General features: G+C 35.1%; 1 protein-coding gene and 1 pseudogene across 7 annotated transcripts; both read left to right on the top strand.

The window, feature by feature from the left end:
* The first annotated feature begins 39 nt into the window (after positions 1-39).
* On the top strand, positions 40-20,343 carry LOC135102356 (ras-related protein Rab-14). 7 transcript variants are annotated; one of them, XR_010269628.1, is made up of 9 exons: positions 5,056-5,147; positions 6,824-6,936; positions 7,680-7,806; positions 8,975-9,134; positions 9,362-9,438; positions 9,622-9,690; positions 11,924-12,060; positions 14,137-14,189; positions 15,292-20,343. XR_010269628.1 is itself a non-coding variant. In XM_064007464.1 (8 exons), exons 2-7 carry the CDS (start codon positions 6,831-6,833, stop codon positions 12,030-12,032), a joined length of 648 nt encoding a protein of 215 aa, XP_063863534.1. In that variant the 5' UTR covers positions 40-198; positions 6,824-6,830; the 3' UTR covers positions 12,033-12,060; positions 14,137-20,343. The 7 variants fall into 7 exon arrangements, 5 of the variants coding, with proteins under 5 accessions (XP_063863534.1, XP_063863533.1, XP_063863532.1 ...); XM_064007464.1 differs by lacking the exon at positions 5,056-5,147 and adding an exon at positions 40-198 and having other exon boundaries at positions 14,137-20,343; XR_010269627.1 differs by having other exon boundaries at positions 11,924-14,189.
* A 2,266-nt stretch (positions 20,344-22,609) lies between these two features.
* LOC135102353 (microfibril-associated glycoprotein 4-like) overlaps positions 22,610-27,826 on the top strand; it is a 7,924-nt pseudogene continuing 2,707 nt past the window's right edge.

Genomic DNA, 27,826 nt, shown 5'->3' with positions numbered 1-27,826 from the left:
AGGGTGTCTGATTACGTCATCCTTGTCACCAGTTCCTGTAAACAGTGGACAGTCACGAGGGAGGGAGGGAGGCACATCGACCACTCTCGCCTGGCCAAGTTTACACAGTTTACACATCGCCATATTGAGGGGGCAGAGTAGCTGTCATGAATTAGAGCTTTTTTCTATCGATTCACGCCTTCCACGCCTTGCATATCAGTGAGTCCATCGATCTGTTCCGTTTCCGAGTGTCAGGTGTGTTGATTGAACCAGGTGAGGGGTGAGGAGAGGAAGCATTTCAAGGGTTTGGATACGCCCATTTGTGCCAAGTGTCAAATAAGGGTTGTTCGATGTGGGATGTGTTGTGCACGGTTACTGCACGTATGTGTAAGTGTGGGGATATGTATGTGTGTGTATGTGTTTTTTTTTTTTTTTTACTCAATTTCTCTTCCTGTGGTGTACGGTGGATATATGTATATATATATATTTTTTTATTTCTGTACGAGCTCCTTTGGTCATCTTCGTGTGTGTGTGCGTGTGTGTAGAATCATTAATTCCGTACCATACTCTATGATGTATAATTTCATACTTCACCATATTTATAATTTTCAGACATAACATCTCTGTATCATTATATTTACAACTCTACCTCTCCATATAATGTATCACTGTGCCATACTTTGCTCTTCATTAAGTGGTAGATCTGCAGCGTTCTACTATACCCCTTCTCTCTCTCTCTCTCTCTCTCTCTCTCTCTCTCTCTCTCTCTCTCTCTCTCTCTCTCTCTCTCTCTCTCTCTCTCTCTCTCTCTCTCTCTCTCTCTCTGTACAAGCTTGGGGACTTTGTGGGAAGCTGTGATTATAGAGTGGTAAAAGCAAATATATGCTGCCTAACATGAACCTTGAGGACTTTGTCCTCCCTGGGTACCTGATAAGATGAGGCAGTACTAGTTACTTTGCTGGTGACAATTTTTTTTTTTTTACTAGATTCGTATGAAATTTTGATGTGCATATCTTAAACATATACTTACACTTCGAAAAAAAATGTCTTTTTAACCTCTTCAAGACTTTGAAAAAAAATGTCTTTTTAACCTCTTCAAATTTATCCTCATATGTTACATTCACATGAAAAAACAAGAAAAGTATTGCATTCCAAATGTCACTAACTTGGGTTCTGAAATATGAGGCATTTTCTGTAGAAGCGTATGTATCATGATGTCTTTAAGGTGTATGTGGCATCAGTTGACATTATAGGGTAAGAAAGACATAAAAAAGAGAAAAACCTCTATTTATTAGGAGATTCAGACCTTTTTAACACTTGGACCCTTTTATTTTTCAAGATATTAATTCACTCCCAGCATCATCTGCCATGTGCTGTGGTCTTACTACTGATGTTCCATGGCTCCCACAGGTGTCACACACAGCTATGACAGGAGTCAGGGCTGTAATTCATTGCATCAATTCTCATGTCACCTAAACATGTAACACATATTTTTTATAGGAGTTTCAAATTGGGTGTGGGAGAGAATACATTTTCTTCTTTGGTATGGTAATTGTTACACAAGAGAGGAGTCTTCTTTCAGAAGTTGGTTACATAAATCAGAATTAGTGACTTCTTTCACTACAGTGATGAGTCATGGTGGTGATTTTGAGTGTTGAGAGGTTGAAGGAAGATGTTAGTAGTGGTGAGGCAGCACAGGAGGAGTGTGGCTCCATGCTTAATGTTGTGGTGGGGAAGGCATGTAGTGAGAGTCTGTGTCTTCTTTATCCATCTTTTTCTTGCACAGGGTCTTCATTCTTTGCTTCTGCTTTGTCTTTAGTGTAGATTGACAACCCATGACTTTCAAACTAGCCAAGAATTGGATAAATAACTGGGGGGAAGTGTTTAGCTCTTAAGCAAATTTCCCTTCCTTGAAACATCAGCAGACACTGTTTGGCTGCCTTGTCACCCCTTGCTTATTCTTGTTGCTGTATGTTGGGTCTATAAAACACTAACAAAGCTCTCAAAAGAAAGTGAATTAAAAAAATGCTTCATAATCATGAGAAATTACAAAATATAGGGTGTACTGTGCAACAAGATATTTAAATTGACCTTTAAATGAAGGCTAGTGGCATCCTGTTTTCACAAGAAAATAGGCATTTCAAGAGTAACCAAACTGTTCATAACTCATTTTCAGTCTGGGATGAAAAGTCAATTTCTTTTCTGTGTTGCCTCCCATTAAGTTGTGTTGCCAAACATTTAACCAGTCAGGGAAGATTTGCCATCATGGAACTTTCAAAATATGAATAATGTCATTGGCAACACTAATGAATACCTCCTACCACTGCTGTCAGTGTAATGTGTTTTTTAGTTGAATTTTGTTGTGATTTTACTAATTTTCAGCTGTGATTTCAAGCACAAATTGGTTCTGTCCATGTTTTCTTGATTTCCCTCAGGTGCCACAGTGTCATGACACAAGAGGGAGAAGGTGTGACTAGGATGCTATTTTCTGGAGACAAGATTTAAATTTTATTATATTTTTTATTCAATTATTTATTTATTTATCATTATTATTTTATTTCTTAAAAATAATGATAAATGAATAGATAAAAAATAGAATCTTATTGTTTTCTTGTGAGTGTCTTTGGGGTATTATCACTTAGCTTGTCCTTAAAACTGTGGAGGTATCCCCTTGATAATGATTACAGTATTTTAGTCACAATATGTTGGAACTGATCAGAGGAATAGGTGGGTGGAGAGATTAGATTTCATTGGCAAAGGTAATCACATGATAATGAGGACAGTTGTCTCTCATATTGTTTGCACACATCATCATGTTTGCACATGTACATCTGTTGCATTTCTCTCTTCAAAGCTGCCTATTTCATCATCTTCCCTTATCATAACCTAGTTGAACTTATTGCTGCATAAGTGTATTTGTTAGGGAAAGTTTTTGAACTATATATATATATATATATATATATATATATATATATATATATATATATATATATATATATATATATATATATATATATATATATATATATATATATATATATATATATACCAGCTCACCATGATGGGTTGACTAATTCTTATGTGCCACTATAATGTAATCTGACTAACTTGGTACTTGGAGTGTTGGCTGTTCCTGTCCCACACTGCTGTCATATTCTCAGTTGACAGGCATATGAAAACCTCACTGTCTCACTCATACTGTCATCCTTTGCCTTAATTATTCCAAAATTATAAGTTGTTGCTATGTACGCCTGCATTATTTTTTTTTTTTTTTTAATGGAACAATGACAAGGTATATCTTCCAGTACACTTGGCAGCATGTATAGGCTGTGTGGCGCTGCTGTTCCAGTGTCCTTGACATGTTAATTCCCTAGGCCATGCTGTGCTTTCCACGATTAGGTGGAGGTGGCAATAGTGCAGAGAGGTACAGCCAATATCCCAAGTACCAAGTTAATCTGGTTCCACTATTATATAATAAAGTCACATGGTGCTGGCATCCCACCATGATGCTGTAAATTATAGTTGATTACTTTAGTAAAGGACATCAGAATAAAGAACATTCACATAATGATTTAATTTAGTAATGGTTTACCTGCTAATACATAGTTGGAGTGAGGATGCATGCATAGGATGTCTTCACTTGTTTGATCTATTCAAATTAACCAGTGACTAATTATTTATAACTTGTCTTGTTATGGGAATAGATAAAAATGGGTATGAATGCATGTTGATTTTGTCTGTTATGTGCATAGTGTTATGATTGTGTGAATAAGAAGCAATTCCTATAAACAACTAAAGCAGCTTTATTAGTAAATACTCACTGCCACCTTTTAGTAACTTTGTAGAATATTCACCAAAACCCTTACCTGTTTAAAGTATCTGGACTAACAGGGATGGTTATGTTGAGTCAGACAAAAGCATTCTAAGTACAGTATAACCCCAGCTATCCAGCACCCATGGAGGATAGTGTCTTCTGGATAACTGGATTTTTTGGTTGGTTTAGTGTTACTCATAAATATTCTATTTTCAGTAAAAACTAAAGTAAAATAATGTACACTAGTACAAAAATAAACAACATAAAATAAAAGGACTCCACTAACTCATCTGTGTTGACACTGTTACATAAATTTTCAGGGTACACACTAATGTTCCTTACTTACTACTGTATATATGTCTTGTAAAACTAAATCTTTAACATTAATTTTATGCATACTCGTATGTATCACTAGTTAGATGAAGATGGGGGGGGTATCAGGATTTTCTGTCACAAGCATAGGCCTATCAACTCCGACACTGACAATCTTGATGTTTGCTGACGCAACTGAAGTTTACTTTTATGTTTGGCTGATAGCTTTGGCATGGTGGATAATTAAGGAAACTGCATGGATATCTGCCTGAAAAACACTCAATTAACAAACGTTTATGCAAGTGGCTGGGAGTACTCACAGCGCTGCCATTGGCAGGAAAGCAAAACATTCCACTTGCACTGCTTGCCTGGTGCTAATTTCAAATATTCATGATTTTTTAAATATTATTTTATTTATTTATTTTCCCTTGAAAAAATTCTGGTTGCTTGAGAATTCTGCTTAGTTAAATACTGGATGGCTGGGGTCATACTGTATTATGATATTCTGGGGTGAGTTTTAGGTTTGTCAATATTTCTACCACAATACATATATTACAGACACAGACAAGAGCCTGTTTACAAGTTAGGGACTGTTGCACTATAAAGTGACTTTCTAAATCCCTTTATCAATTTGTAGTGATACAAGAACTTTCAATGAATTGGACGAGTGAAATTGCCTTTTGTTGATTAAACACCCTCTATTGATTAATGGGATTTGTAGATACTGTTGTGATTTTGATATAGGAAGTAAATATTTTTTTATGAATTAGACGTTAAATTTGCAACTCCTGGGTTAAGTATTCACTTTTAATCAGTTGGATCAGTAAATACTGTTATTGCTTTGATATTCTGTAATAAAATTAAGATAAAGCACAGTTCCTTGAGGCTTAATTTTGGAAAGTGACAGTCCTTTTTTAGGTGAGTCATGTGGTTGTAAGGCTTCCTCAGAAGCTTGGTTCACACAAATGTGTCTCTTACTTGTCAATGCTTCCTGGAGCCCTTACTCTGGCACACCCCTGACAGACTCTGTTCCTTTCACCAGGTGACTATCATACTGGCCTTGTATCAGTACCTATAGCTTGCTGCCAGAGTACTGCTGTAGATATCTCCCATGTCATACATACTGTTGAATATTTTCAGGAAGCTTTTCGGCATTGAAATTTGTGTTTTCAGTCTCATCAAGTGTATCTTCTATGTTTTACTTCTTTACATTTGCATAAGGCACCTAGGAATAGCCATCAACTTCCTGTATATGAGTATCACGTCCCATTTACATAAGTTTTTTAAAGCCTTACTTTGCAATGTCGTGGAAGTTTTCATTAGAAAATTTCATTGGGTATAATAGGAGTGGCAGGCTGTCTTGCTTACTAATGATGCAGGTTCCCTTAACTTTCTCAGGTCTTTAGATTAGTATTTATTACAGGTAGACACTCGTGAAACAAAAAATATTACTATTGAATTCATATTTCATAATAAAGATACTGTTGTTCCTTGCCCATCATTACAGTTAGGTTTCTGAGCCTGTCAAACACAGCGAATTTCATGTTCAGCAAAGTTGCACAAGTTTTGGTCAGCTGTATGTAAGGTTTCTTTTCCTCCTAGAGTAAACCAAAAACTGTAATTTACTGTCCTTGTATTTCATCCATGTGATTTACTTTTATTCAGCACAAATTTTTGCATATTACCACATTAGGTTGAGAAGAATATTACTTTTATTTTGTAAGTGAATGGCAGCTTTTTGAGAGTATGTATTGTGCTGGAGTGTGCAGAAGAGTATTGTAATGCTAGAAGAGTGGGTAGTGGGGTGATGAAGATGGTGAATGATGTAGAGTGGCTGTGGCTGAAAAGTGACATGCATAGGAAGGATGAAGTGTTATATAAGAGATATAAAAAGACAAACAGTTAGGCATCAGAGGTGGGATAGGAAACTGATGAAAATCTTTCAGGTGAATATGAGAATGCTTTAGAAAGTAAAGAGAAGGAAGAGTTGGCTTATTGAACTGAACTGGGAGAATAAACAATGATTTAAGTAAGTAGAGAAGATGGAAAAAAAAACATTTAATGAGGTAAAGTCAATCAGATGTGAGAGGCATAAGCAAAAAAGAAGCCCTATGAATGGAATAGATAGATAGTGTGATGGCTGTTAGGTGCAAGAGAATACCTTTGGAGCAAGGAAGAGTTGTTATGCATGGTAGAGATGAAGAGAGAGCAGTTATGAATGCCTAAATTAAGTGCAGGCTGAAAAAGGAGATCTTATCAGGTCAGATGTAGGAAACAGGATGTGTCTGTCATGGCTTAGCTATTAAACCCTGATGTGTGTGTGTAGCAAGATTTCTGTCATACAGTGTGGGTGATTGCTAAAGATCTGTCCTGTCCTCCTTCTAGAGCAGTGTTTCTTGAATTTTTTCGTGATCGACCCTAATCCTTCATGACCCATAGTAAAGAGAAAGAAAATGCACAGTGACATATGCACTTTATTTGTGTTCCTTCAATCCATAGTTTGAGAACCATTGCTTTAGAGGAGTAGATGCAAAAATGGATTTCAACTTGTCATAAGGAATATTTATATGTACATGCCATGTATTCTCTTTTGTTGGAAATGTAGGTCTGTTACAGCCAAGATGATTAATTTAGTTTTGATGTTTCCTGTGTTAACTTTGTGAGTTTGATGTGTTTTGTGGTACTGGTGTGTAACAACTTTCTTTTTTTTCTTTTCAGGATCAAAATGTCTGCAGGACCATACAATTACTCATATATCTTCAAATATATTATTATTGGGGACATGGGCGTAGGAAAATCATGTCTCCTTCATCAGTTTACAGAAAAGAAATGTAAGTAATAGTACAGCATGCTTTGTAACTTGAACAATCCATAGTGTTGGAAACATCTGCTTTCTGTCTATTTGTATGCTATATTATATAGTGGGTAAATGTAAGGCTGTTCAAAAACTGTCTTACTCTATGGCAAGAAAAATTTAATTCCTTACATGACAGTCTAAAACCTTATTCCCCTTCATAGTAGTCTCCTTGGAAAGGTACACTTTTTGCTCACCAGTCCTGCTATTGTGGTAGTGTTCAAATTAGACATGAAGTTATTATAGTAGTTCATCATTCCCAAAAAATACTCACAGCTCTGACACATTGTCAGGTTTGGGGGCATTTCTGATGGCCTCAGTCAGTGACTTGCGAGGCATTACTTCCACATTTAAATCCAAGACCCAAAAACTTTACTTCAGGCAACATGAACACACTTTTCTTATAATGAGTTTCAGGCGAGCATCGTCCAGTGTGTAAAACTTCTCAATTGTGTAAATGCTCCTTGTTTGACTTTCTGTATTTTTAACACATTGTCTTGAAATATCAGTGTTTGAGGAACTGACTTGAAAGGGTTTCCATACATAAAAAAAAAAAAAAGCTGAGTATTTATGCAAATGTGACTTGTGGTCACAATAGGACATTTGCTATTTTGTTATGCAGTTTAAGCATATGATGAAGTAAGGTTTAGTGAAGAAATTAACCATTGTGCTTCCCATGAGTAACTTATCATTTTTCTTTAATCACTCCTCATCTTCCAGTCATGGCGGATTGTCCACACACCATCGGGGTTGAGTTTGGCACCAGGATAATTGAAGTAGCTGGCCAGAAGATCAAATTACAGATATGGGACACAGCAGGCCAGGAAAGGTTCAGGGCAGTCACCAGGTCAGTGTGTGTGTATGTGATAATAATAATAATAATGATAATATTAATAATGATAATAATAATAATAAACGGTTTATTGTTAAGGCAGTTTACAAACTGAAAATGTACATAGGGGCTAGGGAAATACCTAAAGCTAAGTCTAATCTAGAAAAATGAAATACTATTTATTGATGGCTTGCACCATGGTGGGAATTGCGCTGAGTCTGTACTGGTCTGTGCGCTGGGCCTTTAGGGGTGTTATCTTGTTGTGGTGTCTTGTGGCGCGGACTGGGCGAGGCGCGTCAGGCTGTGTGTGTGTGTGTGTGTGTGTGTGTGTGTGTGTTGGAGAGGATGCAATTGCCTCTTTCTAGTTTTAATATACAGGGCATAAGCTATACTTGTGTCCTGTCTCTCTTTATCTCTCTTGGTCCTGTCTCTCTTTATCTAGTGTTTTTTCAACTTCTGCTATTATCTCTATTCCTAATTTCTTTTCTTATATTCAGATATCTTTTCCTAAGCTTTCATTGTTCCAACAAATCTTCATTCTTTCCTCATAATCTCTCTGTTGTTTTTCCCTATTTCTACCTGTTTCTCTTTCATTCAGTTATTTTTATCATAGCTAAACACCAAATATGTTCCTATGCACATTATTCCTTACCATTTATTCTTTTCTTTGCAAAACTTGGACAACATATTTTCTTGATTTCTCCTTTTCTTTACTTATTTGTTCATTATATTTATAAAGTTGTCTTTCCTTTGCTAATCCTCCTGTTCTTAGCTTATCAGATCAATGTGACTATATTTAAAGACTAATGAATCTGTTTCATTTTTCTTGATTTTTCTTAGTTACTTGTTTTTTCATTTTTTATTTTCACTTGTTTTCTTTCTTTTCTTATTTTTCCTGTGTTTCTAGATCTTTAAAAGATTGTAAATATTCTTTCATTATCCTTTCTTACTTTTAATTTAGAGTCAACCTTCCAAACATTGTGTCAGCGTGATCTGTCACGTTGTTACTCCTGAATCCTCCACTCAGTAATGGTTCATACTTCTAAATGGTGGCCCTGTTATGCTGACTTAAAAAGGCTTTATTGTAACTGATTCTTCTCTTTTTATTCCCCTTAGAGTAGGAAACCTGACCATTTTCAGTCTTTAGATCATCTTTAAACTAAACTCCAAGTTTCTCTCACAGGTCCTACTATCGGGGAGCAGCTGGAGCCCTTATGGTTTATGATATCACCAGGAGGTCCACCTACAACCACCTGAGTTCCTGGTTGACAGATGCACGTAACCTCACGAACCCTAACACAGTTATATTCCTTATTGGCAACAAAGCAGATTTGGATGCACAGGTGGGTATTTTATGAAGGAGACAGAAATAGGGTTAATAATATGTTCCTGAAACAGCATTTCATGGAGAATGGGAGGATTTGTTATGTTAAGAGTTCAAAGTTAATTTCTTGGTGGATGGAGATAAGGAGTTTGAGATTCATTGTTTAACTACACATATTTCTAATAGAGCTTGATCCCACTGTGGATATAATATCTTTAGGTATAATAAAGTCTCTTCATGCTGCAGAGAGATGTTACATATGAAGAAGCCAAACAGTTTGCAGAGGAAAATGGATTGATGTTTGTTGAAGCTAGTGCAAAAACGTAAGTACACACAGTTTCTTTGATCATTCCCATTAAAATGAACATCATTCATCTAAATATGATACGTTAAACAGGTGTTTGTAAGTATTGTTTGATATTTTATTTGTTAAAGTATGTAACCATTTTACTGATGTCAAGATATCGTTGCCAAGCTATTCATTGTCATTCTTTATATTTTGACAGAGGTGAAAATGTAGAAGAAGCTTTCTTGGAGACTGCTAAGAAGATCTACCAGAATATTCAGGATGGCAGGTCAGTGTCCTTTGAAATGGTTCATTGCAGTACTGTTTTTTTTCTGATTCATCTGTATTTTTCTTTTACATGCAGTGGATCCATATTTTCATTGTTGTTTTTAAAAGAAAATAACTTTAACACTTTCTGTTGATTAATATGTTTGTGATATTCAATGGCTTTATTACTCAGAATACAGTAAAATCTTGATTTACAAATTAAGATGAATGAAAATATTGAGCCAAAATGGGCAACAAATGGAATTTGTGTAGAATTTATGGAGACATAAATATAGCAATACTTTAAGGCAATTAGGTATGGATATAATGTAAGAATATGTGCGGATTACTCCCTCAGCTTCTTGTGGCAGTTGCATTAACATTCAGGGCAGAATTGTTATATGGGGCACATGTATGTTGGAATATGCTTACTGTGAGGAGCAGCACCCTAACTTGCCTACAGGCAGTCTTTTCATGTCATGTCAGTCATAAAAGTTGAAACATTATCCCTGTGCTCTCCATTGGTGACTACATCATTGGTCTCCAACTCTTCATCACTGGTTTCAATATATCCTGTTTGATTCCTTATAGGTTAGAAACTTCAAGCACTACATCACACTCATTATCCTCTATCAACAGCACACAGACTGCTTGCTTGTCCAAGGCAGCAAGAGAGCAAAACACACCTATCACATAGTCATCTGGGATATTATGTGTATGAATTACTTGCTTAGATTTGAAAATAGATAAAGGGATTATACAAGCAGCCATTATACAAGAAACTGATGATACAAGATGTATGAATTAGGTACTATTTTCTTTATACACACACAAAAATCTGTTGATATGAGCTTCAGTTCCAAGCAAGTGAAATTACAAAGTTTAAAATGTGTGTCTTCCTGCACCCTCCCACTAACACTTCCAGACTGTATGGTGATGTATAATGATTCAGGTGTGCAGGGATGAGTTTGTGAGCATTGGAAGAGAACCACACTCCCCTTCCCCTGTCCCTTACCTACCATTCATTCTCCTTAGTCCCTCCAGTGTCCTTTTAAACTGAACACTGTCTCTCGGACTCCCTCTCTTATGGCCTTACTACTCGTTATTATACTAGTACTCTATCACCATTTTGTTTGCAAGCATATTTACAATACAATACAAGTACAGTGTACAGTGCTTTGTGTGACTGATCAGTGCTTGGATGTGTTACAGTGTTACTGCTGGCATGTTCTTTCATTCGCTGTCATTGGTGTGGTGTTGTGTGTGTGACTGACCACGTGGTGTATAGATAGTGCCTTATTTTGTCTCTCAAGTGCTAACTATGCCTCCCAAGCAGCCAGTGAGTTCCATTGCAAGTCCTAGCAGTAAGGAAAAGTGAGCTATAGTACCAATAACATTCACAAAGAGGGTAGAAATTGTTAAGAGGCACAAGAGTGGTAAGTGAGTTACTTTCCCAGATGCATTAGCTATGCATTGGTGAGTGTTATGAACATTTTATATGTTTAATTAACATGAAATCATGTTCTTTTTATGCTGTTTTGTCTTTCAGGTTGCTTTATTGATAGTTTTTTAATATAGAAACACTTGTTATGTTTAGTATCATAAGTTTTAGGTTGAAAACTTAGCTTTTACAATGGTCACGGAACCCCTTTTTTTGCCATTAGTTATGTTTTGTTATGTGAGAATTTGCTATATAAGTAATTCAGATGGAACCTAACTGCTTGTATCATTGGGATCTCCCTGTATATTTGAGCTATTTTTTTATGAGCTGGTAAAAATGATGATATATGGCACATTATAATCAGCATGCACTTTGAGAAAATGTGATAACCAACTGAGCTTGTAATTTAAGATGAGATGTAGTTGGCTAGCCATTCAGTGGTTGAAAACATTGGGTCAGTCACAGAGTTTGATGTGTAATGCCTAGCCTCAGACAAATGTATACTTTTAATCATGAAAAGAATGCAGAATTTGATGGGCTTTACAACTGTGGCATGACAGTCTGACATACAAAACTGTGATCTTGGCTGATGGAATGTAAGGGTTGATAGCAGAACAGGTGTAGTTAGTCAAATATCTTTTAATGTATTGTCTGTCAGCAGTAGTAACTGTCGAAACCATACAATATAAAGTTTGTTTATAATTAATGCTATCAGAAAAGTAAATTTAAGATTTGAACCAATGCAATTTTTTTTATGTATATGGTGTGTTTTTATTAAGTATTTGCTTCACAAATTTAATTTCTGATATTGCAGCTTGGACTTGAATGCTGCTGAATCTGGGGTCCAGCACAAGCCAACCCAACCAGGCAGAACCAACCTCAGCAATGACTCACAATCTAGTCGTGACAACTGTTCCTGCTAAACTGTGGTGACCCTTTACCTCTGTTGTGGTGTGTACTGTTGTGTACTGAACTAAATTGATTTTTCTCTTTATTTAAAAGGACATTTGATTTTATCTTCAAAAGTACCTTTGATTTATCTTCAAGATGTCTTGTGTAGAACTGAGTTAGTGGCAGAGAAAAAATATAATTTTGAAATTATTTTTTTCTAAAACTCCTTTAGTACAACTGGTACAACCTTGTGTTTGACACAGTGAGTGTTGAAGAAAGCCTCTAAAGCTCTTCTGATAAACATTGAAGAAAGAAAATATTTCACTAATTAGATTTCACACTGGGTTCAAAGAAAGTGGTTTTGGCAATCCAGACATTTTCAATACTGAACAACAATTTGACATATATTGCCTTTCTTCAGAAGTGATGATTTAAGTAACCACTTAGTGCCATAAAATGGCTGAACAAAAATGGGCTGCAGGTCAGACAAGATTTCAAAAGTAAAAAAGGAAAGAAAATGCAGATTTAGGGAAAAGTTAACAAAATCTACTCATTAAATATATTAATCACACTTTCAACTAAACAATAATTTAATATATATATATATATATATATATATATATATATATATATATATATATATATATATATATATATATATATATATATATATATATATATATATTATAGAGGTTTCTGTACCACCAGTCTTGAAAAGGTAAGTTTTTGCAGTGTATTTGTGTGTATTTATTTTGTGCACACCAGATATACTTGTATAGAGAATACATACATATATTACTATGTTCATATCTTACTAGCCTTTATTATATTTATTGTGGGGTTTTGGCAGAGCTGTAATATTTGCAGGATTGCAACAATATTTGCCATGTATGACAGCATTCATATGTTTCATGTGACAATGATGGACACCCCCATGTCATAACCCCCTTGTAAATAACCTTGTTTAGTCACTCTCTGACTTGACTGTATTATAGTTCAATGTGACATTGCTGAGAGAAACCACATCAGTGATCCATGTATAAGAATCTTTATAGAGACTCATGCACATACACTTCCTTAATGTTAAAAATGAATGTTGGAAATATATAAACTTTTTTTTTTATATGCAGTCACAGTACCATGTCTTCTATATTATACTGCATTTTGTTATCACATTGAATGCAGTGTGATTGTTTACATGATGTATGCAGTCCAAGGCAGGTGGCCTGAGCTTAACCTTTACCATAGGCAAGCTGGTGATGGAGACTCACTCCAAACCTTTTTTTTTTCCTCTGGTCCTCCATGCCACCTGGACACATTACAGAAGTACATAAAATACATCAACCTTGTGCTGCGTTCCTTTGCTATTTTTATTGATATGTGCATAACAACCTTGTCTAGAAAGGAATGTAGTAAATTTTTGTCATGGGCAGCTTAATGTTAATTGCGTTCAGATTCTGGTTCCATCTTGTGAATGGAATTATACTGATGAGTAACACTCCATGTGTATATTTGATTAATTAACTTTTTTTTATTTTTTAAGTAAATGGTGTTAGTTTTTTTTTCTTTTTTTTCTAAGAAACAATATTATACAGATGTTTTTTAATGACTAAGGAAATGTGCTGAAAGGTACAGTCACCTATATAGAGTATTGTCACAGTTTTCAGAAAGTTTGGCCTGGTGGTTATACAAGCATTCATTGGTGATTGTAGTAGTGTTTTCAATGTGCATACATGTGTGTATTCTTTGAAATATTCTATTATGATATTACTAAATATAGTATAGTATATTATCTTAAAACACTTGATAGGTGATAAATGAACATTGCAACACATTCAGTACAGAATACCCACCAAAAACATGCCAGACAACTACCTACTTCAGCCTAGTATAACAAGACGTTTCTTGAGTTGATGGTCTGTTACACATATTAGTTGATAGCACTTGTGATCAAGCATCTAATGGTATGTGTTCAGTCTCTCTAAGATCACTTTTTTTTAATGGGTTAAAATTCCTGAATACTGATTGAATCTTTATGAAATACTATAAAGCATTTGCACATGTTAAGTGCCAATTTAGATATGACATTCAGCTATATACATATAAAGAATACATGACTCATACCAATTTCAACAGAACCTGCTGAGTGGTTGTGGAGAAGCCATATGTGAGACACCTTTCCACTTTTTGTAAGTTACCCACCAACTCCAGAAGTGATGGAACTTCTATCACATAAAACTAAATGAGTTGTGCTATTACATAGTATGAATATTATTGTGATCAGCCTCGTAGTGCCGGAGATATAAACCAGTTATTGTGGGATGGGCCTCCCACATTAAAGATGCCCTCCACCTGAACATAACTTATGTCCACTCTCCACATATTAATTTAAGTATAATCATATAAAGCAATTCTAGAACTGTGATTATGAATGTTTAACTGAAGTCTAACCAAATAGTCAGACTGACTTTTACCAAAGTCCCCAGAAATGAGAGCCAGACAAACATTTATCTATCTTTATTTATATGATTCATCAAGTGTTTATACACTAATCATATAATAACTGCAAAGTAATTATTATCATATATTATATTATATTATCATAATATACAATTATAAGAATAGAATATATAGTAATATATCATACCTCAACAGCTGAGCTTCACATTTGATGATGTGATCAAGTGAATGTTTGTGTTGGTCACATTTGCACTTTTTTGTAATAAATTAAATGTTTTTTGTCTTAGAAATGTTTGCTTTTTATTGTCTTGGACTTTGCCAAATAATCATTGCACATTTCATAACATTCAATTGTACTAAGAACAGCTTAGTATTGTTCTTGACTAAAACTCAAAGAAAGGATGAATTCTGTGTCAGAAAGTTTTGACAGGGCTTAAGGAATACATTATTCTTAAAGTGTTATGATCATCAACAAATTATAAATTTCTGTCTTTAAATTCAAATAAAGTCTATCTGTAATAACAGTCACAGCAGCAGTATTATTTTAATAAATTGTGATGAAGGGCTGCTGTAACATAGGATGCAGAATGAAACTTATTGGATGGAGTGACAACACTTTGTATAGGTGATTGTATGTAATAATCAAGTCTTTAACATGAATGCAAATGAATTTTAGATTTTCATAATTCTGAGTTTTCTACAGTTTTGGCCAAAACTAATTACCTTAACCTCTCAGAATGAGACATAATTAATTGAGTTCAATTTTTATCATAGGAATATATTCTCATGTATTTGTATCCCATTGTGAAATGTGTTTGCCTCTTTTTACAGGTAAATTGTTGCTTCCCAGGGAAGCAAGGAGCCAGTGACACATTGTATGGGTGTTTGATAAGTAATTAACTATAATTATTAATTGCTTTCTGCTTATGAATGACAGGTGATATCTGAATGAAAATGGAGTGTCCTATAACTTATAATTGAATTTTATATCAACTATGTGAAGAACACAGAAATTAACAGTGTGAAAGTTAAGGCATATTGGATGCAGGATGTGTTGAGAATGTTTGTTCATTTTGTGGATGTGAGTAGTGTTCATATCTGGATTGTTCTGTGTCTTGAGTAACTGATATCTTTAAAGGCTGGAAAAATATCTCAGATGTATTGCAACTTCAACCCTTTCAATACTTTATGATGTTTAAGATATACTAAAATGAGTCTGTCTTTTTGAGGAAGGTAGGAAAGAGCACTAAAAGTTTGAAATGACACTTGTAACCTCACCAGTCTTATTCATAGGATCCCCAAATTTTATATTTATACCTTTGGGTTATGTGAATTGGTTCTAATACCTTCACTGCATTTGAAGTGACATATTAATATGCTGAGGCACCAGCACATAGTAGTAGCATCCTTTTTCTTTTTATATTTTTTCTGAAGGAGCAAATTCTTTTTACACATTGGAAAAAAATGAGGGAAAATATAGCAACCTATTCAAATTTCTAAGAACTGCAATGTTGTGAGACATATTTCATGTATTGACTCATAGTGTGTAATCTGTGAAAGAAAATTCATGTGCATGACCTGATAGGACATGAAATAGGAATACTTGGGAGGTGTCTGTTAGATTCTTTGCTGTGATGACCTGTAAGATCACTGCAAGTACTCATAATCAGGGCAGTGTGAAAGATGCCTCAACTTGGCATATATGAGATACATAGATTATAGAGAACAGTTTGTCTACAGGCTTGATTTTTATATGCATTATTGCTGGATTTTATTAGTGTTGTATTGCATACAGATTACTACATATGAATTTGATGTATATAGTCGTGCTATAAGAAAATATTTTATTATTTTATTTCCATAGTTTGGCTATTCACCACTAATTGCATAATTATGTCCTCATTTGTTATATAAATATTCAGTTTGTTTCCAAGTCATTATGGCATTCATGGAGATAGTTTCACTGAAGACAACATACACAAGGAACATTGTAGTACTGTAGCCTTCATAAGGATAGAAGCACTTTTCTGAAGGACTTTCTCTTTCTTACATGAAAGGCCTTAGTAGTTGGTCATACCAGAATCACAAGTGAAATGTGATTTAACTTTCTTTTTTATCATCTTTCTCTATGACAATGTAGCACTGTCTGAGCCTCAACATCTGCCATTTTCTTGATTTCAGATAACTTTTCTACCATGTAATAATGATGTATTTGTTTGTTGGTAGTGTAATGATGTGGAAACCTCTAGTTTGGATCTGACAGTAGATTCTAGTTGGGTATAATTCCAGATTTTGAGGATTATTATGCAATCAAATTTTAGTTTTAACAGTAATAACTGAGTCAATGGCATACAGAAACAACTCAAGTTAAGTTTTAAAAGTGAAAAGTTGTGACGTAATGGCATGTTTCATGTTTCAATATGCAACATATTATGATTTTTTTTTTTTTTTGACCAGTATTGCAATGTTATTTTGAAGCTTTAATTTAGCATGAATTATTTACTTTTATTTATTTATTTATTTTTCTTGACCTAAAGAGTATATGCTCATATATATATATAATATATATATATATATATATATATATATATATATATATATATATATATATATATATATATATATATATATTCTAACAATGAACAGGTGCATACTTATTGACTAATATTGCAATATTATTTGAATTTTTATTTTAATGATGGATTGTTTATTTTGAGCATTTTATTTTTTTTTAAATCAGCTTTCCTCCACCTAGTGCTGTGAAATGGAGGAGAGTGTGGTGAATGTGATGAACCATAATATGTCTTGTGTACCTCCCTGCTGGGGCTGCTGCCTTGCTGCCATAAGGGCTGGTGTGGGCCTTCTTGCTCATGTTGCTTGAGAGTGCAGACTAACAGCTGTTTGAATGATGTTTTCATAAATTAGTGACTTCTATACCCAAGTGTTTGCATAAAGACAATAAGTATCAGATCTTATTTAATAACATTTTTATAGAACTGGTGCTAGATCATTCTTTGTATAACTTATTCCATCTTCAGTATGCTTTTCCCTTTTATGTTTGTATGCGAGAGAGAGAGAGAGAGAGAGAGAGAGAGAGAGAGAGAGAGAGAGAGAGAGAGAGAGAGAGAGAGAGAGAGAGAGAGAGAGAGAGAGAGAGAGAGAGAGAGAGAAGGTGTGTGTATGTGTGTGTGTGTGTGTGTGTTTGCATGCATCTTGGCATGTGTGTGTAGTGCAGTTGTTAGAAAGATTCCTGGTCTTTCTATATTTATTACTAAAATTTCTATTTATTTCCTTAAACAGTTATAACTTGTTAAGGGATTAATAAAGAGCAGAACCGTGTTATGGTCAGAGACATAGTAAGAATCTTGATCTTTACATGCTGCTGTCAGTAACATTTGTATTTGAGCAAGAACTGTGATATGCTAATTCTTCTGAGGCAGAAGTAGTGGTAAGCTGGCAGGAGCATGCAATACACAGCTGGACTAAATCCTCAAGAGTCATTCCTACTACATATTTTGTGTAATTATGTTTGGTAAAGGGATTATCAGTGTCATATTTATAAATTCATAAGTTTAAAGCTGCAAGCTTATTTGTTATGTATCTTCATCTAGAAATGTCTTGTATATTTGTATTATATGACATTGATTTTGCTTGGGGAGTATTTGCATAATATAATTTTGGACCAGGATTTTATGTATATTCAAAACAATTTTGTTAATTCAGTTTTATCATATCCTGTAACTAAACCAATGCATTTTTATATGAGCATATAGTGGAAAGTAAACCTTTATTCTAGTTTTGAACTTATCTACTCTGCCACAAGCTCCCTGTTCTCATGTTATCTTTAAAATTCTTGAAAGTCATATGCATTTCCTGGTTAGTAATTATTCTTTTACTCAAAGTGCAAAGCAAGAGGTCAGTGCACAGTATGAACATATTTTTTTTCCTTGTGCTGTTTACATACTGGCCTCTTCATGCTAAGTAGCTTGGTTGCTTCCTGAGATCATCTGTCTTGGCAGTCCTTGAAGCTTCAGTGTTGTTTATTTTGTATAGATTTTCATGTTTCATGCATATTTCTGAGAAAGTAATGATTATGTGACCCATAGTTTTTGGTGATTCTAATTTTTTGTTGGACAGCATGTGTCTTGAACTTATATTTAACAAAAATGGCCAACCAAAGTTGACCAAATCTATGACTGGAAACCTGCCTGAAGGGGAGCAGCCACTGCCACAGGTGACTTCTTTGCAAGAAAGAAAATCGTAGATATGCACATGGCATCTGGCATTAACTTGACAGTATTCAGAAATTAGAACTTGTAATCAATCTGTACTCTGTACCATTCCCTCACTATGGTACTCACAAAGTCTTTGCCTGTTCTGTAAAGATTTGCAGTTTCATGAAATGCTTCTGGATACTGTATATGGGTACTTGCAACCCATCCTCAGCTCAGTCAGTCTGTGGGCCATAAGATTTCTCTGTGAGTTTGTAGCTCCCAATAGAGATCCAGACATAACTGTACATTGTTATTTTCTGCCTCCATGGCACTCCTTGGCAGGTCATCACATTTTTGAAAGTGGGAAAACCTTTGGAAGTCAAGGAAGGCAGAAAATAAGGATGTCTTTTTGAAGTGGTGACTCATGCTTCTTACTGGTGTAGAAGGAACATAGTGTGAAATAATACAGTTCATGACTTAATAGCCCTTTAGCTTTATACAGTAAGAAAAAATATCATGAATTCTTGGAGATATATAAAGAATAGTGGGAGTCACATTATGCTACATTAAAAATTCATCACAGTAAGAAATTAACAAAATCTAACCCATGTCAGTATTTCAAAATGGCTTTTGTCACTCACAAGTACTCATTTCTTTGCAAATTACACTCTGACTTCAGTAAAGCAGAAGCAGAAATTGAAGAAAAAGTACCAGAAATAAACTTTTTTTAATTGGTTCTCTAATAATGATGGTATGCAACTTTCTTAAGATGTATTTAATTTTAAACCTGAGACAAAATTTATAAATTAGAGAAAAAATTAGAATTGCAGTACATATAAATATAAAGAGAACAATAAGGAAACTTTTCATATAGTTTATTTAAAAAATACAAATGTGTACTTTAAAATGAAGATCCTTAAAATTCAAGGTGAAAGATGTAAAAATGGGGAGCAAGAGTAACAAAATTTAAACATTATACAAATTAAAATGTCACTATCTTGATCTCACACACACAAAAAAAGTCAAGGCAACAGATTTAAACATTTACAAAAATATATTAACAAATTAATAAATAAATAAGATTACCAACATGGCGTCCTCTCCCCTGAAGGTGAGTTACTGTCGTACGTCTGGTGAGTCGCGTGGCTAAAACCATCCACTCGGGGTGGCATTGTGATCCACAAGTTACGAGTCTCATCTAGAACATTTATTTATTGTTTGTTCTACAAACTGTACAAGAGGGATCTCTTTTATATACAGTTCTTCAATTATTCATGCCCTGAACAAGAATATATTTCTCCATGAAGACTGATTAGTTTCTTTTTATTAAGTGACTATTTTCCTGTTTACATTTGCAAACTCAGCTCATCATTACAATATAGTATCCACCTTGGATCTGTCATTTTGCTGTTGTATGTTCTGTTTCCCAAATATCTGCATGCATCTGTTAATAATGACTTCAGAATTTTAAGCAAGTCGTTCCTCTTCCATTAATCAGTTGCTAAGGGAAGACATATGACTGCATACTTTATCAAATCAGAGCAATGGCTTACCTTTCATTTCAGATACAAACACGAAACTGAGATAAGCTTATGTTGTTGTCTATAGTGTAAGATTTGTGTACAAAAAAAAAAATAGAATGATAGTAATAAATTTGTACAAGTGTAAATGTACAAATTTTATTTCCTGTGTTGCATCAGGATAAAATTTACTGATGAGATAGGAAGAAGTGGGTTTATAGCATTATTCATTGCATGGTGATGGTATATATATATATATATATATATATATATATATATATATATATATATATATATATATATATATATATATATATATATATATATATATATATATATATATATATATATATATATATATATATATACACACACACACACACACACACACACACACACACACACACTGCAGTATATACATTTGCCAGTTCATGGAATTCATGTAACAGGGAGAAGAAATGTCTTGTTGAATTTGATTTAAAGTTTAAACTGATTGGATTTGTATCAAGACTTTCCTGTGTGGCATTCCCAGATCCATTACTTGCTACTTTTTTTTTTTTTTTTCCTTTTCAGATCCAGCAATGAGGCTTTATGGCAGCACCCCTCACCTAAGTCAGACCGATGTTTTGTAGTGTAATGGTCAATACTCTCAAGTGAGAGATCATGGGCTTGATCCTTGGGCAGGATAGAACAGATACAGTCTACTCATAATCTTTGCTTCTATCACCACTGGGTAGTGAGTTGGATCTTGTGCTTTTAATCCTGGAGAGATAACCTCCCTTTTTTGTATACATCTTACTCCACAGAGCTCACTCTGTGATGCCACAATACCAAAAGGAGGTTTCTGCTTGTACAAGGTCCGTATATAACGTGCAAAAACTCAAAACATGCATAATTTTACTTTGCAAGTGGCGTTACCCTCAGTTTTGAAACTCACAAGGTTTTGAATAGCGTGCTCTTCATTCACTATACCCCTTCCCCCCTCCACCTTTTTAATTTCCCCTTCGTATAAAATGGTTTTAGCATTTTTCATTTTATATTAAACAGTCACTATCAAAGAGTAGTAGACATCAAGGTTAGATGGAAGATGACGGTAGTTCCTGTTTTAGCTTGCAAACTTAGCCAAGTATTTGTATTTAGATTTCCAAAGTAGTTATGGACTACTTTAGCGTGTTTACTAAAGAGGACTACTACATTCCTGGTTGTGATCCAGCACGAGTCTGTTAATTATGAATTTTGACTAGTTGGCCTTGATTTTCTATGCACTTGGAACGCTTATTAGTTTTTAATTGTCTTGTTCAGTCAAATGCAGATGCTGCACCTACTGGGCATTTGTATCCATTTTACAGTTGTTAACAATTAGGCAAACAAGGAAGCTGGCATTCTTTGGATACCGCTAGTGTCAGGTGAAGGTGTATTTTATGCAGTGGAATTACTATTTAGTATGTTCCCACATACCTGCTGGCATTACGAGTATATTTCACGTAGTACTATACTCTTCCCTCATTTGGCTGGCACTGTATTCTTAATATCGCTAACCAATCCCTGAAAGTTCTGACCATCCATGTGTTACACTGCCCAGAACATCGTCATACAAGAAATAGTTACAATGCTGACAACAATAATCAGCAATAATGAAAGTAGTAGTTGTAGCTGCTGCTGCTGTTGTCATTATTTTTTTTTTGTTCTCGTAGTAGTTATAAATAACAGCAACAACAAGAACAACAACAACAATAATAATAATAATAATAATAATAATAATAATAATAATAATAATAATAATAACAATAATAATATAAATAATGCAAAGAATAAGGGAACGTGAGGTGGATGAACAGGCTGGAAGAAAACGTGGAGAGAGTAGCGCGTGACGCTAGAGGCCAGTGACCGTGGAATTATTAGGGCAGAGAAAAGAAATAGCGGATGAAGTTTCCCTTGTATTTAAAGGGAAATTGAGGCGTAATGGCCCACTTTTCGAGCATGTACAGAGGGTTAAGAGAGAAACTGACGAGAGCGTTACGTTTGGACTGCTGTCTACAGGGCGCATAAATTATTCTCAATTTTCTACGGAAAGTAGGGCACGAGTGGATGCTTTCTTATGTTTTCTCTTGTTACGTTAGTCAATATATATATATATATATATATATATATATATATATATATATATATATATATATATATATATATATATTATTGATTGCCTAAACTACATAGGTACAGTGCATGATTGCTGCCAGTCACATTAAGATCACGTGGTTTACTTATTCATTATTTATTTGGAGAGAGAGAGAGAGAGAGAGAGAGAGAGAAAGAGAGAGAGAGAGAGAGAGAATGTGTAGGTGTGTGTATCTGCCCTCATTATGGAGAAAACCGCGTGGGATGAGAGAGGCAGGCGAGGCGTGACGACGGCAGGTTGGAGAAGCGGCGCAGAGGGAGGCAGCGGGGGCGTTAGTTTCTCCTCCGCCGCCATCACACTCATATCTGTCTCCTGCTGCTGCTGCTGCTGGTGCTGGCTAACGCGGGGTGACTGAAAAATAAAGGCTGTTTGCTTATCAGTACCTGGATTCTAGCTACTGATCTCTCTACTCTCCGCATCTTCAGAAAACCAATCAGAAACGACAGAGCTACCTACATGAAAGATACCGGAGTGGTCAGCTTCTTTCCTAGGCGTTAGCAATCCTAGTCCAGTAAGCTGAGGCCTTGAGGGAGAAGTAAACTGAGACAAAATATTACGCCGAAAGCAATGGTGTGGTCGACGCTGCTACTTGCGGTGATGGTGGAAGGTGCAGTTAAAAATGTGAGTGTAAGCCTTGATATGTGTGTGTGTGTGTGTGTGTGTGTGTGCTCCCTAATTGTTTTTTAGTTAATTATGTCTTCAATTTCGCTCAACATATACTATTTCAAGTTTATATAAGTAACATGCACATATATTATCTTCTGGCATCTTGTTAAGTGAGCCCCAACTCTAGTTAGAAAATACTATTTTCTTTGTTTCTTTCTCTTTATTTCTTTAAGTGCTGCTTTTACTTTATTTTCTGTTTGTATTGCGTAATATTTATTTTATGAATTGTGCCTATTATATCAAGTTTTCCTTTTTTCATTGCATGAATTTTTATATATCAACTCATTTACATTTCAACACACACACACACACACACCACACACACACATACACACTTGTATGTGTGTGTTTGTGTGTTTCTCTCTCTCTCTCTCTCTCTCTCTCTCTCTCTCTCTCTCTCTCTCTCTCTCTCTCTCTCTCTCTCTCTATATGTATGTATGTATATCCATGATTCTCAACTTGTATGGCTTCATTTCATTGGTGGTCAATGGTTAGGGGTAAGGGAGATCTGGGTCACGCACAGTAATAATACAGTGTCTGTACGGTCCTCGGGCATAAGGCATGTCACGTCTGCTCAGGGCGTTGCCAGGCTGCAAGGTCACAGCTGCTTGGTGAACAGGCTGGCTACAGTGAGAAAGAAGTCCAAATTGTCTACGTCTGAGTGGGATTCGAACGCGAAATCCGCCGGCTGTAAGCCAAATAGAAAGATTCTGTATTGATGGATATAATGTGTTTCAAAGACGTCAAACAAAGAGAGAGAGAGAGAGAGAGAGAGAGAGAGAGAGAGAGAGAGAGAGAGAGAGAGAGAGAGAGAGAGAGAGAGAGAGAGTGTTTGTGATGAGTGTGATAAATTGTGTATCTTAAAAAGTTATGAAAGTCTTTCTCGTGTATTTTCGTTATGGCTAAAATTATCTCACTGATTCTCTTTCGTTATCAGCGTGTGCCTGGAATGCGAGTGATGGCACGGTGACACCTTTGAAGAAAGTGATTTTGGAATGGATTAATTTTGGAATTAGATGAAGAAAATTATAGTCTAAGATGACGTTTTGAGAAATAACTGTTTGGTCGTTTGTGTGTAAGCTACAAAGTATCGTAACAAGCCATTGAGGTTTGAAAATATTTATGATTGCGCCTGCTGTCTTACCTCATTGTTGTCATTCTGCTTATCGTGCAGCTCCTTCGTATTTTTTTTCTTTTATGCTTGAAAGAAGCTGGCCAATGAGACAAAAGCAAAGGATATAGGGTGAATTAAAATTTTCTTTTTTCCGTCATTATGCTTTTCAGAGGATAAAGTCCAGGAAGTGGCCGACACATACCATCTTGCTAGGAATATATATATATATATATATATATATATATATATATATATATATATATATATATATATATATATATATATATATATATATATATATATATATATATAAAGATAGATATAGTTTCTCTCTCTCTCTCTCTCTCTCTCTCTCTCTCTCTCTCTCTCTCTCTCTCTCTCTCTCTCTCTCTCTCTCTCTCTGTGTGTGTGTGTGTGTGTGTGTGTGTGTGTGTGTGACTATTTGTAGATATCTGTCTACTGTCGGTTTATTCATGTATGTGTTTATAGTCAGGAAATACAAAAATAAACAAAGCTCATAACAAGTAGTACCTACACATCTATCTACCTGTAGTTGACACACAGTATTTATCGCAGCTGGTCGGGAGCTGGGTGTCGGGGAGCAGTGAACAGATCGGAGTCGGGACTGGTAACCCGGTGCCTGCTGTCTGGTCCAGCCCACAACGCCGCCTGACCCGCCAGGCAGTGTCAGAGAGCAGCATAGTCCAGCTCGCTAACGCCTCTGGATCCAGAACAAGAGATGTATACGATTTTACCAGTGAGTACTGAACTTTATTGGTACTTGTTTACAAGAAACGTGTGTGTGTGTGTGTGTGTGTGTGTATTTACTTAGTTGGATTTACCTAGTTGTATTGTACGGGATACGAGCCCAAAGCTCATTTTGTTCTCTCTCCATAATCATAGTTATTCAGTTTCTCTTTAAATATATGTACATTGTTTGCCGCAACCACCTCTTCCTTTAAATCATTCCAGATTTTAATAGTTTCATACGGGAACCTGTATTTCTTGATGTCGCTTGAACATCGACTCTTCTTTATTTTCTTCCTTTGACCCTCCTCCATCTCTCTCCCTTCTCCATCTGTGGTACCAAGTAATTTCTGTCTATTCTTTCTATATTTTTACTAATTTTTACATTGTTATCAGGTCTCCTCTTTCTCTTCTCTCTTGTAGTGTTGGTAATCCCATCTCTTCAAGTCTTTCTTCACAGCTTAAGTCTTTCAATTCTGGTACCATCTTTGTCGCTATCCTCTGTTTTCTTCCCAGTTACAGTATATCTTTTTTTCTATGTGGAGCCCAAACTACTATTGCGTATTCCAATTTAGGTCGTATCATGTTTGTTATAATTTTCTTCATAATTTCTTTATCTGAATAGTTAAACGCCACTCTAATGTTTGTTCACAAGTTGTATGTAGAGCCGAATATTCCGTTTAAGTGCCTTTCAGGTGATAGTGTGTGTTTGATCATTACTCCCAAATCTTCTTCTTCATTACTTTTTGTTGTTATTTCTCTTCCCATTTTGTAATTCCATGAAGATCTCTTTTTACTTTTTCCTATTTCCAACACGTGGCATTTTCTGGCATTAAATTCTAGTTTCCATCTTTTTGGCTCCATGCATGTATTTTGTCAATATCTTTTGTAAATCCTTGCAGTCATTTTCATCCTTTATTATTTTCATTATTTTTGCATCATCAGCGAAAAGGTTTATATAACTATTTAGATTCTCTGTCATATCATTTACATATATTTGAAACATAACAGCATAATAGATGCCAGCACAGATCCTTGCAGTACCCCACTTGTCACTTAGCACTAACTTGAATTAGTGTCTCTGATTATGCTGTTCTCATTTCTCTCCCTTGTGAATAATCATTCATCCATCTCAATGTTGTTCCCTTTAGTCCTCCTTCATTCTCAAACTTCCACATAAGACTTTTGTGGGGAACTTTATCGAATGTTTTTTTTTTTTGAGATCCAGGTATACTGCATCAATCCATCCATCCCTCTCTTGCACTCCATCTGTTACTCTCGTATAAAAGCTCAGTAGATTTGTGACACAGGATCTCCCTTTCCTGAATCCAAATTGCTTTTCTGTAATTATCTTTTCATTTTCTAAATATTGCACCCATCTGTCTTTAACTACTATTTCACAAAGCTTGCTTACAATATTTGTTAGTGACACTAGTCTGGTTCCATTGTATTTCCCCCTTTGAAATATGTTAACTCTTTTCCAGTCCCTTGGTACTTTTTCTTCTTTCAACGACCTGTTGATTACATCCCATGTGGGTTCCTCCATTTATTCTCTGCATTCTTTTAATATCCCTCCATTTACTTGATCTGGTTCCATAGCTTTTCTAACATCCAGCTCTTCCAGCAGTTTCGTGATTTCTTGTTTCTTTGCTTGTAACTTCTGTATTCCCTCATGTTGTGATACCATTTTTCTGTACATAAAATCGCTTTCCTTTGTAAACACAGATTGAAAACTCTCCTTTATTAGTTCACTCAACTCCTTAGTAGTTTCATAAATTCTTCCTTCTCTTTTTAACTTACTTATGTCATCCCTATGTTTCATTTTTCCATTTACGAATCTGTAGAAGGGTTTGCATTTTCTTATTATGTCACTTTCAAACTTTCTTTCTTCATCTCTTCTTATTATACCATATTAATTCCTTGCCCTTCTGTATTCTTCCCTAGTATTTCTGTACAGTTTTCTCATAATTTTCCTCCATGCCCTGTCCTTTTTCTTTTTCGCTTCTACACACCTGGCATTATGCCATTCATGCTTCCCAGTTTCCACGTTATAACTTGATACAAACTGTTGCACCACCACTCTATACTTGCTAAAAATATCTCATATTTTTCTTGCATTACTTTGATTTCAAATAGCTCTTTCCAGTTAATTTTTTTCATAAATTCATCAAGCTTTGCAAAGTTTGCCTTAGCATAGTTCTGTCTCCCATTTCTAAATTGTTTATTTCTGTGCAACACTGTTTCCTCCTGTAGTGCTATTTCTATTGTTACATGATGTGTGTGTGTGTGTGTGTGTGTGTGTGTGTGTGTGTGTGTGTGTTAGTACAAGTAGCAAAAGTGCATGTTTCGATTCGAGGAAATTTGATATTTATTGAAAGTAATTCAAAACTGGATCCAAGCTAATCCTGGAAAGGGGGCTGTATAGAAATAGAAAATTGTATATATATATATATATATATATATATATATATATATATATATATATATATATATATATATATATATATATATATATATATATACACACACACACACACACACACACACACACACACACACACACACACACACACACACACACACACACACACACACACACACACACACACACATACAGTTCACAAAGGGGCAGATGGTTCTGTTATGACGAATGCTGACTTGCTACAAGACACAAGTGAGGTATTTCACTGATAAGAAATTCTCCAGAATTCAGGAATCTGTATATTTACCAAAACATAATAACTATTCCATTTTTTTTTTTTTTATTACAATCAATAATGACTTGTAATATAGACAGTTGACCGTTGACAGTCTTTCAGTAACGGTGTGCGCCTGTAAACCACCAACAAAAAATATGTAACATTTAATTTAGTTTTAACTTGGCCATACTTTTTACGTTAAATAGATAAAAAAAAAAAATGACGAGAGA

Source organism: Scylla paramamosain, chromosome 7, assembly GCF_035594125.1.
Source record: "Scylla paramamosain isolate STU-SP2022 chromosome 7, ASM3559412v1, whole genome shotgun sequence".
Taxonomy (NCBI): Eukaryota; Metazoa; Arthropoda; class Malacostraca; order Decapoda; family Portunidae; genus Scylla; species Scylla paramamosain.
This window is presented reverse-complemented; position numbering and strand designations above follow the sequence as displayed.

Excerpts from the sequence above, each read along its gene's own strand:
- LOC135102356 (XM_064007462.1), top strand. The coding sequence starts at position 5,071 with ATGTGTCTCTTACTTGTCAATGCTTCCTGGAGCCCTTACTCTGGCACA. Across the intron at positions 9,135-9,361 it reads AAGCAGATTTGGATGCACAG|AGAGATGTTACATATGAAGA; the intron begins GTGGGTATTTTA and ends TTCATGCTGCAG. Across the intron at positions 9,691-11,923 it reads CAGAATATTCAGGATGGCAG|CTTGGACTTGAATGCTGCTG; the intron begins GTCAGTGTCCTT and ends CTGATATTGCAG.